We start from the raw sequence: 13152 nt of genomic DNA on the forward strand, positions 1-13152 counted from the left end.
AGCCATAATGTTGTTGTAGACAATATGAGCACTTGATATCCATAATTCATGGTACAAATTGATAATGGGTTAGGTAAATGTTCCATGATAATGGATTAGGTAAATATTCCATGACAATGGGTTAGGTAAATGTTCCATGATAATGGTTTAGGTAAATGTTCCATGATGGGCATTTCATGTCTTTTGTATTAAAGAATTAAATGGATGAAATATGAAATTTTATTAAAAGAAAAAGGGGTGAAAAGAACAAAGTTTTGTCCATTTTTGTTCATCATAGCCTAAAGTTAGAGAAGAGAAAGGAGAGGAGAAAGCTCTTGAATGTTCAGTCACTTGGGGAAGAAAATTGAAGGTAAGTTCATGGTAGTTTGCTTCTATCTTGATGTTCATGAGTTCTTCTTGATTCTACCTTAACTCTTGAAGCATATTTTGGTTTTTGGTTGTGTTGTGAGCATTTAAAATGAAGGAAATGGTTGTTGTTTCATGTTCTTTTGATGAAAAATGGAAGATAGGTGAAGTTGAGCCAAGCAAATGAGCATGCATGTGCCTTAGATGCTAAGGGGAAAAATTGGCTAACATGTTGTACTTTAAAATGATGAAATGGAGACTATACTTAAGTAAACTCATAGATATGTGATGATTGATTAGTGATATACATGTTTAAATAACATGCATGCGAGTTATGTGTGAAAGAGTGATTTGGTAATAAATCTGCTTGGGATAGCAGCAGTAACGTGACTTTGGAAAATCACCATAAATTGTGAAAGATGAGTTAGAAGGTGAATAAATTATGTAATTAAATCTTAATGAGTCTAGTTTCAAATGAAATAAACGAGAACATATTTTGAATTCTGTACAACGAGAAATTTGATTCGTAATGAAGAGTGGTCAGATTAGTCAAACAGTGAAACATGGGAAACTTTAAGAAAAATCTGGTACTGATTGGCCAAACCAAAAATTCTGAAAATTTTATGGATATAAGATATATGAGTCTATTTTTAGGGAAAATTAACGGTACTTGATTTGGAGTTTTGTAGCTCCAGTTATAAATGATTTAGTAACTGTTGCTCAGGAAGACAGCTTGCAGTGAAATTATGATTATGTGGTAAACATTGACAAAAATTTGTTAATGAGTTATTTATTGATTTCTTATAAGCTTACTATGATCTGTAGGTGTGGTTGGCCGAATATTGTAAGGGGTTAATACGTAGTTCGTATTTGAATAGTTAGATTAACGTGTTAGTAATCCAATTGTAGGCGTTCATGTGTGGATCTCGTCAAGATATCGTCATAAGCAGTGTGTAACTAACACCCTCTTTCTTAGTCTGGATCGGCAAAAGTCGAAAAGCCGAAATGCCGAAAATCGGTATTTTGTAAATTTGCGAGTGTGCGAATGCTCGTGAGGTAAATCGATTAATGTTTTTGGTAAGCTGCAAAATTTGGACTGCAAAGTGCATGATTTCTGTGCCCTCGATATTTTTGGGCTTAATGGGCCAAAATTGGAATGATAGGCCAACGGGCCCAATTCGATAAGAAACCTCGGTACGTGATTCTGTTAGTACGTGAAAAGTAGGAATATGCATGAAAAACCCTAAAATAGATAAATTACTGAAATACCTTTAAAAGTGAAAAATTTATAGTTTTACCCCTAGTAAAAAAATTACCGAAATACCCCTAGGGTTAAATTGACCTAAATGCATGTTTGACTGTTGTTATTTACTGCATGCCATGTTGTTATTATCGATGCATGGGATTGGGATATTGACGAGGAAGTCTTGAAAGTGGCTTGTCCACGTCTTGGAGGCTTTGCCTCAATTCTTTGATAACTGAGCAGCAAAGGCAAATCTGTGGAGTTTTAAATTTGGGTGGGTTGAGCTATTCCCACATGGAGTGTATGGCTGGTACGGGTGGAGTGTAGTGGTTGGTGGGTTGAGTAGTCTCCCCAAATGGGCTTGCATATGTTTACTAATGTTGCATGTATTTTGAAATGGGCCTATGGGCCATCATCATTATCTGAATAAGGGCTAGGGCCCGTTTATTATAATCTGAAAAGGGCTCGCCCAGACCACTATTACCCAAATGGGCTTGCATATGTTTCTTGATGTTGCATGTATTTTGAAATGGGCCTATGGGCTATCTCATTATCTGAATAAGGGCTAAGGCCCGGTTATTATGTCTGAAAAGGGCTCGCCCAGACCACTATTACTGAATGGGCTTAGGCCCAATGGGCTTGAGCTGACTTAGGCTTTGAAGGGGTTTCCATACACACTGAGTTTCCCCAAACTCACCCCTTTTATTTTCATCCACGCAGGAAATCCCCAACCATAGTAGGCTTCGAGCTGTGAGGGAATTCGGAGTGGCCACCCGTTCTGAAAGTTTGGTTTTCTTCTAGTGAACTGGACATCCTATTATTTACGTTGAGGTTTGGGTTTTAAATGTAATAAGGCCGCTTAATTATTTTTGATGGTTTTAATATGTATTACTAAGATATGTATTATTTATTTTAACTGTTGAAATTGGATAGCTTTAGGGCGCGTTTTAAAAAAAAAAACAACAACTGATTTCAAAATAACACGACAACAAGCAAAGCTTCCGCAATGAAAGTATTTTCTAAAATTAATCACTTTTCCTAAAAATGACTTAATCAAATCAGTTTCCTAGAAATATACATGACGTTAAGGTGTGGCAATGGCGGTATGCATGTCTAGGATTGGATCCGAAGGGAGCTTGGTACTTAAGTAGTCCGATAGACTCACCTCTTCTTTTCCGGTTTCCTACCTGGTGCACAGCTTCCATTCACTTTAATCTATAATGAAATTATCTTTTAAAACACTAAGTAGGTTTTTCTGGATCAACAATATAAAATGTTTTGAACGCTTCGATGTGGCATGTCGGATCCGGCCATAACGTCTGGGCCGGGTTTAGAGGTGCTACAATATGTATGATATTAAAATGAAAAAAAAATTAAATTATGAGTAAATGAAATTTTAACACACAAATACATCATATTAAGAATCTTCGGTGATATTATCAATCTTAAGTTGATGTCGAGTTAACCGGCGATACCAACTAAATCACTAACATTACCAATACTAGATTTGTCACACCCACTATGTGAGTGAAAGAAAATATTTTTAGTATAAAATTTATTTTATAAAAAATATAGGTGCAGATAATAAACTTGTATTTTAATACTATTAAAACACTGTTCAATCATTGGATTTATAATTTATAATTGTTTTATTTAAAGATGATATAAAAATGAAAAGATAAAATGTCACCATTATAATATTAATTATAATTTAAAAGAATGAATGTTTCTATAATTTTATAATTGATTCGATTAAAGATAACAGTAACTTAATAAAATACTTAATATAAGTATTAAATTAAGAAAATAAAAGTTAATATGTACGGAACACATTACAACTTATTAAATTTTTTAGGAAATATTTGAGTAATTTAAATAAGAATTCTATATAATTTTTAAAGTTTATTTTTGTTATTTTTATTTGAAAGGCATCTTTTTTCATCTAATCTAAAAGGATAATTGCTTCATTAGGTTTATGAATGTTTTATATAATTATACTTCAGTTTGATGCCGTTAATGACAACGACGATACTTAAAAAAATTATTTTTTAATAAAAATTAGAGGTGGTGACTCTAATGACAATGGCGCCAACGACGCCTACGGTTCAAAACAAGTCGTACATAATTTTTAAAATGGTTATTTTTATAAATAATCAAAAGTTTTGGATATTTTTATAAAAAAAACCTAAGTTGATTTATTAAGGAGTCAATATCTGGAGGCTTTGATTGTGAGTTTTGAAGCCGGTAACTGACAAGTCCTATCATCTGGAGCTTTAATCCAAAGGACGAAATTGCACTGGTTTTTCGTCCCTAATGTTTCTAAACTCCACATGGCAGGCAACCATTGACACCTCAGTCAAACGCGGCGGCAACTAGTTTTCCACTTTTTCCCTTCCTTCTCTCCATGACTCACTTCGCTGAGTTTAATATTTTTTATTCCACAAATGTTAAAGAAAAATCAATCATATTACTTTATTTTCTTTGACTGGAAAAATAAACAGAAAATGAAAAAAGAACCTATAATGAGACAAGCATGTGTGTTAATTATGGACCCCAAGACAATCTAAACATAACATGCTTTTCCTTTTCAATTTTAATTTAAAGTTGAAACATGCTCTCACATAAAATTATTTATCATAAAACTCGTAAATTATATTATTAGTTAGATAAGTTTTACTAAAAAAATTATAATTTAATTATTAAATTATTTAAAAATTTTATTTAAATTATTAAATTATTTAAAAATTTTATTTAATTCAATCTATTGTTAAGTTTTTCTTTTTTAAAAAATTTGTTAATTAATTTTAAGTAATAATTCTTATTACGGTATATAAATATTTTAAAATCAAATCAATCTAATAATTAATATTGAAGATATTTATTACATCTAATAACTTAAAATAAAAATAAACACATTCCTATAATTTAATGTCTAATCGCATACTCAACCAACCAGATCAGGTTCACATTAGCCGACTAGTGATGGATATTTAATTCTCTATGTGGTTATTCCCAGTCGACAATACCTGAAAGAATACAAAAACATACAGATATATATAATATCACAAGTCTACTGTACATGCGATGGGAAATGGACACGCAATTTCGTGAATGTCAGTGCTGGAGCATGGCCCATTTCGGATTCGGTCCCTTTAAAAGTGTGAATTGTTGACCAACAACTTCATTTCATTATTGTTTTTTATTCTAAGATTAAACCCATTTTTTTTTCCTTTCCCTACCAAACGTGGTGCAAATCTTGATTATATGGCAGTATAATGAGTACCTAACTGCTTTTGTATGTATTTTCCATTTTTTTCTCCTTCAGCTTACGTATCCTAATTTCATGTAAATGGCTAACCAACTGGTATATCCGTATCTGTACACGTGAATTGAGCTCAAATTTTCAAACAAATAAAGCCGCCCTGGTGTTATATGCCACTTTCTATAGCGTTTCCATTTTCAACACTTGTCTTCCTAGTCAATAATCACTACTCCGCCATGTCGGTCCGGCGAAACTCCCATCAATGGCCGCCTCCTGTGTTTATCTTTTTCTTATTCATCTTTGTTATTTCTTCTGTAAAGTCTGATGAAGTGGAGATATTGCTCAAGTTTAAGTCCGCAGTAGAAAGGTCCGATTCTAATGTATTCAGTTCATGGACACAGGGGAAGTCTGCATGTAACTTCAGCGGAGTTGTTTGCAATTCCAACGGATTCGTCACCGAAATCAATCTTCCCCAACAACAAATTGTTGGGTATCTTCCTTTTGATTCGATCTGTGAGTTGCAGGCATTGGAGAAGATTGATGTTGGGAACAATTCTTTTCATGGCAAGATTTCCGAGGACCTGAAGAAATGTTCTGGCCTACAGTACTTGGATTTGGGGTGCAATGCTTTTTCCGGAGAAGTGCCTGACTTGTCTTCTTTAAATGGATTGAAGTTCTTGAATTTGAACAACAGTGGATTTTCCGGGATTTTCCCCTGGAAATCACTTGAAAATCTCACGGAATTGACTTTCTTAAGCCTTGGTGATAATCCCTTTGCTGCAACTCCATTTCCAGTGGAGGTACTGAAGCTTGAGAAATTGTATTGGCTTTATCTTACGAATTGCAGCATCGCAGGACAGATTCCTCAGGGAATTCAGAATCTGAGTCTGTTACAAAATCTTGAACTCTCTGATAACAGCTTGTCGGGTCCGATCCCTGCCGGAATTTTGAAACTCAACCAACTGTGGCAACTTGAGCTTTACAACAACTCATTGTCTGGAAAGATTCCTGTTGGATTCGGAAACCTCACGAATCTTAAGTACTTCGATGCGTCGATGAATAGACTGGAAGGCGACCTATCGGAGTTGCGGTCCTTGAAGAACCTTGTTTCGTTGCAGCTCCTTGAAAACCAATTTTCAGGAGAGGTTCCAGTGGAGTTTGGTGAATTCAAGCACCTGGAAGGACTATCACTTTACAGAAACAAGCTTACGGGTCAGCTTCCCCCAAAAATTGGGTCATGGTCGGATCTCAATTTCATAGATGTTTCGGAGAATTTCTTTACAGGTCCTATACCACCAGATATGTGCAAGAATGGCAAAATGGTTGATCTTCTTCTGCTGCAGAACAACTTCACCGGCACTCTCCCGGAAAGCTACGCAAACTGTAAGTCGTTGGTTCGTTTACGAGTGAACAACAATTCGCTATCCGGTACGGTCCCTGCTGGAATATGGAGTTTGCCGAATCTCTTGATTATTGATCTTACAATGAATCGGTTCGAAGGTCCACTGGCAGGTGATGTTGGTAATGCTAAGTCTCTTGCACAACTGTTCTTGGCCAATAATCAGTTTTCAGGTGAATTGCCTGCTTCAATCTCTCAAGCTACATCATTAGTCTCAATTCAGCTTACTTCAAATAAATTTTCTGGCCAAATTCCAGCAACTATTGGAGAACTAAAACGCCTAGGCAGCTTTTATTTGAATGGAAACATGTTTTCTGGTGTAATACCAGATTCGTTAGGCTCATGTGTTTCTCTCAATGACGTAAACCTTGCTGGTAATTCACTTTCCGGGAAAATTCCTGAGAGCATTGGATCTTTACGTAATCTAAACTCCTTGAATTTATCCGAAAACAAACTTTCCGGTCACATTCCAACTACACTGTCACCTTCAATATTAAGCCTTCTTGACTTGTCCAACAACCGGTTAGTTGGTCCTATACCTAAATCTTTATCTATTCAGGCTTTTAAAGATTGCTTCAAGGGGAATCCAGGCCTATGCAGCTCGGATCTTGATGACTTTCAGCCATGTTCATCAAGTCCTGGTACATCGAGTCATCTTCGAACATTTTTATCCTGTTTCATAGCTGGAGCATTAGTCCTGCTTGTATCATTAGGATGTTACATGTTTATTAAGGTAAGGAAGAGTAACCTTGATCATCCATTGAAGCAGGGTTCTTGGAACATGAAATCATATCGCATGCTAAGTTTCACTGAAAAGGATATCATTGATGCGATCAAATCGGAGAATTTGATAGGTAAAGGGGGATCAGGAAATGTCTATAAAGTTGAACTGGAAGATGGAAAAGAACTGGCTGTGAAGCATATTTGGATCTCAGATTCTGGCAACCGTAAAAACTACCATAGCAGTACAGCTATGCTAACACAAAGGAACTCAAGGAACTCTGGGTCACTAGAATATGACGCAGAGGTGGCGGCATTGAGTGCCATTCGGCATGTGAATGTGGTGAAGCTGTACTGTAGTATCACAAGTGAGGATAGCAATCTACTGGTTTATGAGTATCTACCTAATGGGAGCTTGTGGGACAGGCTGCACTCATGTCACAAGATGGAGCTGGACTGGGAGATGAGATATGCCATTGCAATAGGAGCCGCTAAAGGGTTAGAGTATTTGCATCATGGATGTGATAGGCCGGTTATACACCGTGATGTGAAGTCGAGCAATATTTTGTTAGATGAAGAGTGGAAGCCAAGGATCGCTGATTTTGGACTTGCAAAGATTGTGCAGAATGGCAGTGGAGGGGATTGGACTCATGTTATAGCTGGAACTCACGGTTACATGGCTCCTGGTAAGTTCCTTATTCATGTTTTGTTCTGTTCAATATTATTTGTTCAAACGGTTGATTGAAGCGCCTTACTTAACATCTACTGCTGCATAATTTTCTGGCAGAGTATGCATACACATGCAAGATCAATGAGAAGAGCGATGTTTACAGCTTTGGAGTTGTGTTGATGGAGTTGGTCACAGGAAAAAGGCCGGTTGAACCTGAATTTGGAGAGAACAAGGACATAGTTTATTGGATCTACAATAAACTGAAGACCAAAGAAACATTGGTCGAGGCGGTGGACCCTAAAATCTCAATGGCATCAAAGGAAGATGCCATCAAGGTGTTGAGAATCGCAGTCCACTGCACGGCAAAGATTCCGGCACTTAGACCTAGCATGAGAAAGGTAGTTCAAATGCTGGAGGAGGCTGAACCTTGTAAACTTACTGATATTATTGTTCATGAAAAAGGTGAAAAGTAGCCTCCACTGAGGAATGGAGCAAGAGTGGCAAGAAATGATACAAGATTGATCTTCCATGGAATTTGGAAACCTGAGTGAGCACCAAGCACTGGGAAGCTGTTTTTTTTTTTTTCCAGCTTATTAAATATAGCAAAGTTAGTTTGGAGTTTCAAGTTCCGAAATTGCAGCAGATAGCTAGTTTAGCAACAGCAGGTGATAAATCAAAATATGTAGTGTAGAAGCTTTTTCTTTTCTTGTAATATATTTGCAGCAGTTTTGTCTCAAGAAAATAATGTAATCAAGGGTGCAGTTATGTATAAAAGAAATGCTATGTTTCTGGGACCAAATGCTAGAATGGATGATGATGATGTCAGTTCGATTCCCCTGCCTAATGCCTAGAAAAAAAAAGATGTAATGAAGGGGGCCCAAAGTTCACATGTCGTGGATTCAAACTTCAAACTCAGCCATGAATAATGAAGACACCTCTTCGAATCAAAATGTGAGTTCCATAGATAGCAGTAGCACACAGTTTTGAGTAAAGTCAAAATTTTCCTTTTTCCATCCATTTATATAAAAAGAAAAGCATTAAAGTCCATGGCTTTGGATCATTATTCATCTTGTATGGATCTCAACTTCTCTTTCTTCCTTCAGTTTTTAACAATACCCCGTCAATAGAATGCTGGAACAACTAGATCATCTTATTATTACAACATAAGAAAGAGGACCACAAATAAAAGATATTTCTTTCTTTGTAGTAAATGAATTAAGGGTAAACTACACTCTCTCGTAGGTTTATGTTTTGGTCACTTAATAAAATGATTATTGAAATATTTAAAAGTTTTTATTTAAGTCATTGGGTTACTAATTTTTTTTTTTAAAAAAAAACCTTGACAAGCGAACTTCAAGCAACGGTTTAATTATCAATATAGTAGATCAGTATCTATTGACAAGTAAAAGCACGTACTTGAGTTCCAAGTCAATCTCATAGTCAATGTTGGGGATCGGAGAAGAAAGATGTTTGGATTTTAGTTTATAGATTTGTGACTTCAAAATGTTTTTTGAAAATTTAGATTTTAGTTTATAGATTTGTGACTTCAAAATGTTTTATGAAAAAACTAAACTATAAAAGAGATTGAGAATGAGAGCTCTCGATTGTTGTCGATAATGCGAACAGAGAATGGCATAGAACAACGATTTTAATAATCCAATAACTTAAATGAAAATTTTCAAATAGTTCAATGATCATTTTGCAACTTTTTGAAGTTAAGTGACTAAGATGTAAACTTACTAATAGTTTTATAACCTTGAGATTTGAGTATAGTTTACTCAAGAATTAATACATTTGTAAATGTTAGGGCTTATAAATAATTAAGGTTTATATGTATTGTGTTGTTTTCCTTTATTTAATAAGTTTTTATTTTACAAGTATTAGTTTTGCTTTTGTTGTTTTTAGGAATAGATTTATCGTCGTACTTTTTAGTTTGATAGATGTTTGGCTTTTTATTAATTTTTCTCATTAGTTTAGTGTTCGAGTTATGATAAAATCAATTGTCAACATATGTTAACAAATTTGCCCTTCACCTTCAACCATAAGTATGATAAAATTCAAAACATACTTTTCAATATTTAAAATTTATATATATAAAGTCTAATTATATTTTTAAGTAATATAGAGATTAGATTTTATAATTTAAACTTAATATTTAATATTTAATTTATTAAATAAAACTTAAATTATTATGAAATAGTTTAAATTTTGTTTTGTTTATAATTTCAATATTTCCATCTGTTTTGAGTATCGTTGGCTTGTACTAATCAAAGTAGCTAATCTTGCGTGGTGGGTAGTGAAAGACTTAGGGTTTGTTTAACATTATTTTTAAGAAATGTTTTAAAAAGTGATGCAAAAAGTAATTTTAAAAGTTTGTTTAAAATTTAAATGTTTAATATTGTCGTTAGAAAATATTTTAAGAAATAAAATATTTATTTTAAATATGATATTATAAAATAAAAATATATATTTAAATAATGTTTAAATTAATTAATATTATGATATTTTAATAAAAATATAAAAAGTAATTTTTTATAATTAATTGTTAATATATTTTATTTACCTTTTTTAGAAAGGGGTGCGTGCGAATTGTTTATTTCCCTGCTGCATCTAAACTTCAAATGGGTTTGGCTTTAACCATGTTAATGGTCCCAGATTATTGGTTAATAGAGAATTAAAGTCGATGTACCATATGAATCATGAAACGCTATAGTTCTATAATATGATTTTAAAAATTTATTTACAAGTAATTTGCGGGATCATGCACTCTTTTCTTTCCACCAGACATCTATTATTGAATTAACCCGACCAATAGTACCCATTTTTGGAACGTCCAATGCAAAAGTAACGAAATGGGTAATTTGCCAAGATCTAGTTTTGTTCAAGTAATAGATTCTCACCGATTGAAAAGATCTTCTGATCAATCCAGAGATCGTTTTGATTCCATTCGTAATGAGGATTCGGAATATGACACATTGATCAATCAAAGAGAGATTCAACAACTAAAAAAAAATTGATTTTTCGGGATCCTTCCTTTTTTCAAACAGAACGAACAGAGCATTTTTCTTCAACGTGTTCATAGAGTTTTGAAAAATCCAAACATCTCGGAGATAGATAGAGAGGTAGGAATTTATCGAATGAATCGCACTCCTTCATATAGTCAGGAGCCCATTAATGAGAAGGAGCTAAGAAAAACTTGAACCCAATCTAAAAGAAAAATCTGATTTGTCATCCTCCTCTAGAAAAGGAATACGGATGACAAGAATCACATTTTCCTCCAATTGGGTCTATATAAAGAAAGGCGTCTGTTAAATCAAAGCTTTAAGATTGGATTGTCTCAATGGAAATATTTTAAGCTATTATTATTCTTCGGCTTTCACAGAGCGCCTGAAAGTAAACAATATTTCCTTTGATTGAAACTAAAGAAAACCGAAACGAAAATGGCAATTTCCAATGCGAAATGTCAATATTACATCATAAAAAAGGAGGTCCATCGATGACCATGGTCCATCCCAGCTTGTCCTCGATCACACCAGTTTGAATCCCTGTTAGTGTTGCATGCAATTTCTGAGCCAGTGTTTCTGCCCCCAGTTTGTATTCGATCCTGCATTAATATGACCGATAAGAAAAACTGATAATTTAACTGAAACATTTGCAGCCAATCATCCTTTTGACAAATTTGAGCAAATAAATTATTCTAAGATATTATTATCCTTACCTTTTGCCCTGGTAGGTTATACTTGCAACAGACTTCACAATCATAGCTGTTCCTGTGCAAAAGACTTCTTCCGCATCAAACACCTCCTTGATCGGAATAGCTCGTTCCTCAACCTGATAACCAGAGATCCGGACTCCAGGGTTACTAGGCACAAGAATACATACACATAGTTATTTCTGATGAGTTACCTGGTATCCAAAACCAGATGCAATTTCCATGATGCTTTTTCTTGTGATACCTGGGAGAATTGTCCCATGAGTTGCTGGAGTTGAGATAACATTTCCCTGTATTTGAATACACATATGACTGTTAGTATGCTGCTTCTTTTTTAGCAATTTTTCTCATGTCCTTTACTATCCACCCTACAAACTACTCCAACAGTCTCATCAGTTTTACCTTGAGAATGAAGATATTGCAACCAGAACATTCCTCAATGTTGCTTCCAGTCAATGCATCCAGATATAAGAGATCTGAGAACCCTTTAGCTTTTGCTTCAGTTAATGGCTTGTAAATCTGCTTGCACAATCAAAACATAGTCAACAAAACCAACATAACACAATCATGCACCAAAAAGAAATGAAACAGCAAAACCAGTTCTTACGGGCGAGTAATTCGTGACAGCTTTAATGCCTCCGGTACCACCAGGAGTAGCTCTATGGACATTATCTTCAACCATCAAGTTCAGAACACCCTTCAAGAATCAAAGTATTACTTAACTCCCACACATGCTTGACTTTTAATGAAGCATCAGACAGCAGCATACCTTGAGACCATTGCCCACTGGGGAAGCATACACTAAGAACGTGTACTCTGATGAGGGTTTCACTTCCAGATTTCGACCAGTTCCCATAAGCAAAGGCCTAATATATAATGATCCTCTCCCATGAGGAGGTACCTGTATCACATAAATATTATTAACTTACTATACAAATTCTTTGGCAAGAAGAAGTAATTATTTTCTGGTAGAGTGTAGAGTCTCAAGTTGAATACCCATCTCTTGTTGGCCAGCACAGTCTTTTTGACAGCATCTATGAATTGGTCAACGGTTGGTGATGGCATGCACATTCGATCCGCACCCACCTTCATCCTCAGAGCGTTCTCTTCGGGTCGGAAGAGCAGAATCCCCTCGTCTTCCTTCCTATACGCCTTTAGCCCCTCGAATAACCCCTGTTGCTACCATTTGTTTCATTTCTGATACGGATAACATAAGAGTAGTGATAATGAGTTGTCACCTGGCCATAGTTTAATATTCCAGATGAAGGGCACATCTGAATGTTGCCAAAGCGAATTAAGGTTCCGTTGCAAAACATTTGTTCCTCTTCAGTGAATTTCATAACGTACATATAATCAGTCTTAGTTAGAGCAAATCCAAGTTCATCCCAATTCACATTCGCATATTCTGCCTTCTCCCTGTTGTAACACCAAAGGGTTTATGTTCACAAAATCATTAAAAAAGAAAAACAAATTGATGTATATAGGCAAATTTAATCTTACCATTCCACCTGCTCTTGTTTAGATAAAGAAGTCATTAGAAATGTTAATTTTGTTGAGGAAAGGAAAATGGAAAGGAGAAACCAAAGTGGGTTTTGTTTACTTACTGTGCAAGTCAAACTTTTAAGATTAAAACAGAAGGAATACGGTTTTCAGTAGTACATGTTCAACTTGTGATTAATTAATTAATAGCTTGATAAATCCCACCAGAATATCCCTAAGGTTTAGGTGGGGTGGGGTCTTTTTTGGGGGGTTTGAAAAGGACTACCTACAGGCCTACCTACTCTAAACTACTAATCAAATC

At 35.0% G+C, this 13152-nt stretch overlaps 2 protein-coding genes and 1 long non-coding RNA gene across 3 annotated transcripts; 2 read left to right on the top strand and 1 right to left on the bottom strand.

The window, feature by feature from the left end:
* Window positions 1-234: 234 nt before the first annotated feature.
* LOC128289371 (uncharacterized) lies at window positions 235-2520 on the top strand. Its single transcript, XR_008279004.1, has 2 exons — window positions 235-349; window positions 2309-2520. It is a non-coding gene; the product is annotated as an uncharacterized LOC128289371 (long non-coding RNA).
* A 2010-nt stretch (window positions 2521-4530) lies between these two features.
* On the top strand, window positions 4531-8438 carry LOC108461398 (receptor-like protein kinase 7). The gene is made up of 2 exons (XM_017761243.2): window positions 4531-7655; window positions 7757-8438. The coding sequence occupies exons 1-2, from the start codon at window positions 5021-5023 to the stop codon at window positions 8110-8112; spliced, it is 2991 nt and encodes a 996-aa protein (XP_017616732.1). The 5' UTR covers window positions 4531-5020; the 3' UTR covers window positions 8113-8438.
* Window positions 8439-10971: 2533 nt separating this feature from the next.
* LOC108466586 (branched-chain-amino-acid aminotransferase 6-like) lies at window positions 10972-13030 on the bottom strand. The gene is made up of 9 exons (XM_017766968.2): window positions 12852-13030; window positions 12590-12767; window positions 12348-12524; window positions 12121-12252; window positions 11959-12048; window positions 11754-11870; window positions 11546-11641; window positions 11358-11470; window positions 10972-11243 (listed from the first exon to the last, which is right to left on the bottom strand). Exons 1-9 carry the CDS (start codon window positions 12884-12886, stop codon window positions 11114-11116), a joined length of 1068 nt encoding a protein of 355 aa, XP_017622457.1. The 5' UTR covers window positions 12887-13030; the 3' UTR covers window positions 10972-11113.
* Between the last annotated feature and the right edge of the window lie 122 nt (window positions 13031-13152).

Source organism: Gossypium arboreum, chromosome 2, assembly GCF_025698485.1.
Source record: "Gossypium arboreum isolate Shixiya-1 chromosome 2, ASM2569848v2, whole genome shotgun sequence".
Taxonomy (NCBI): Eukaryota; Viridiplantae; Streptophyta; class Magnoliopsida; order Malvales; family Malvaceae; genus Gossypium; species Gossypium arboreum.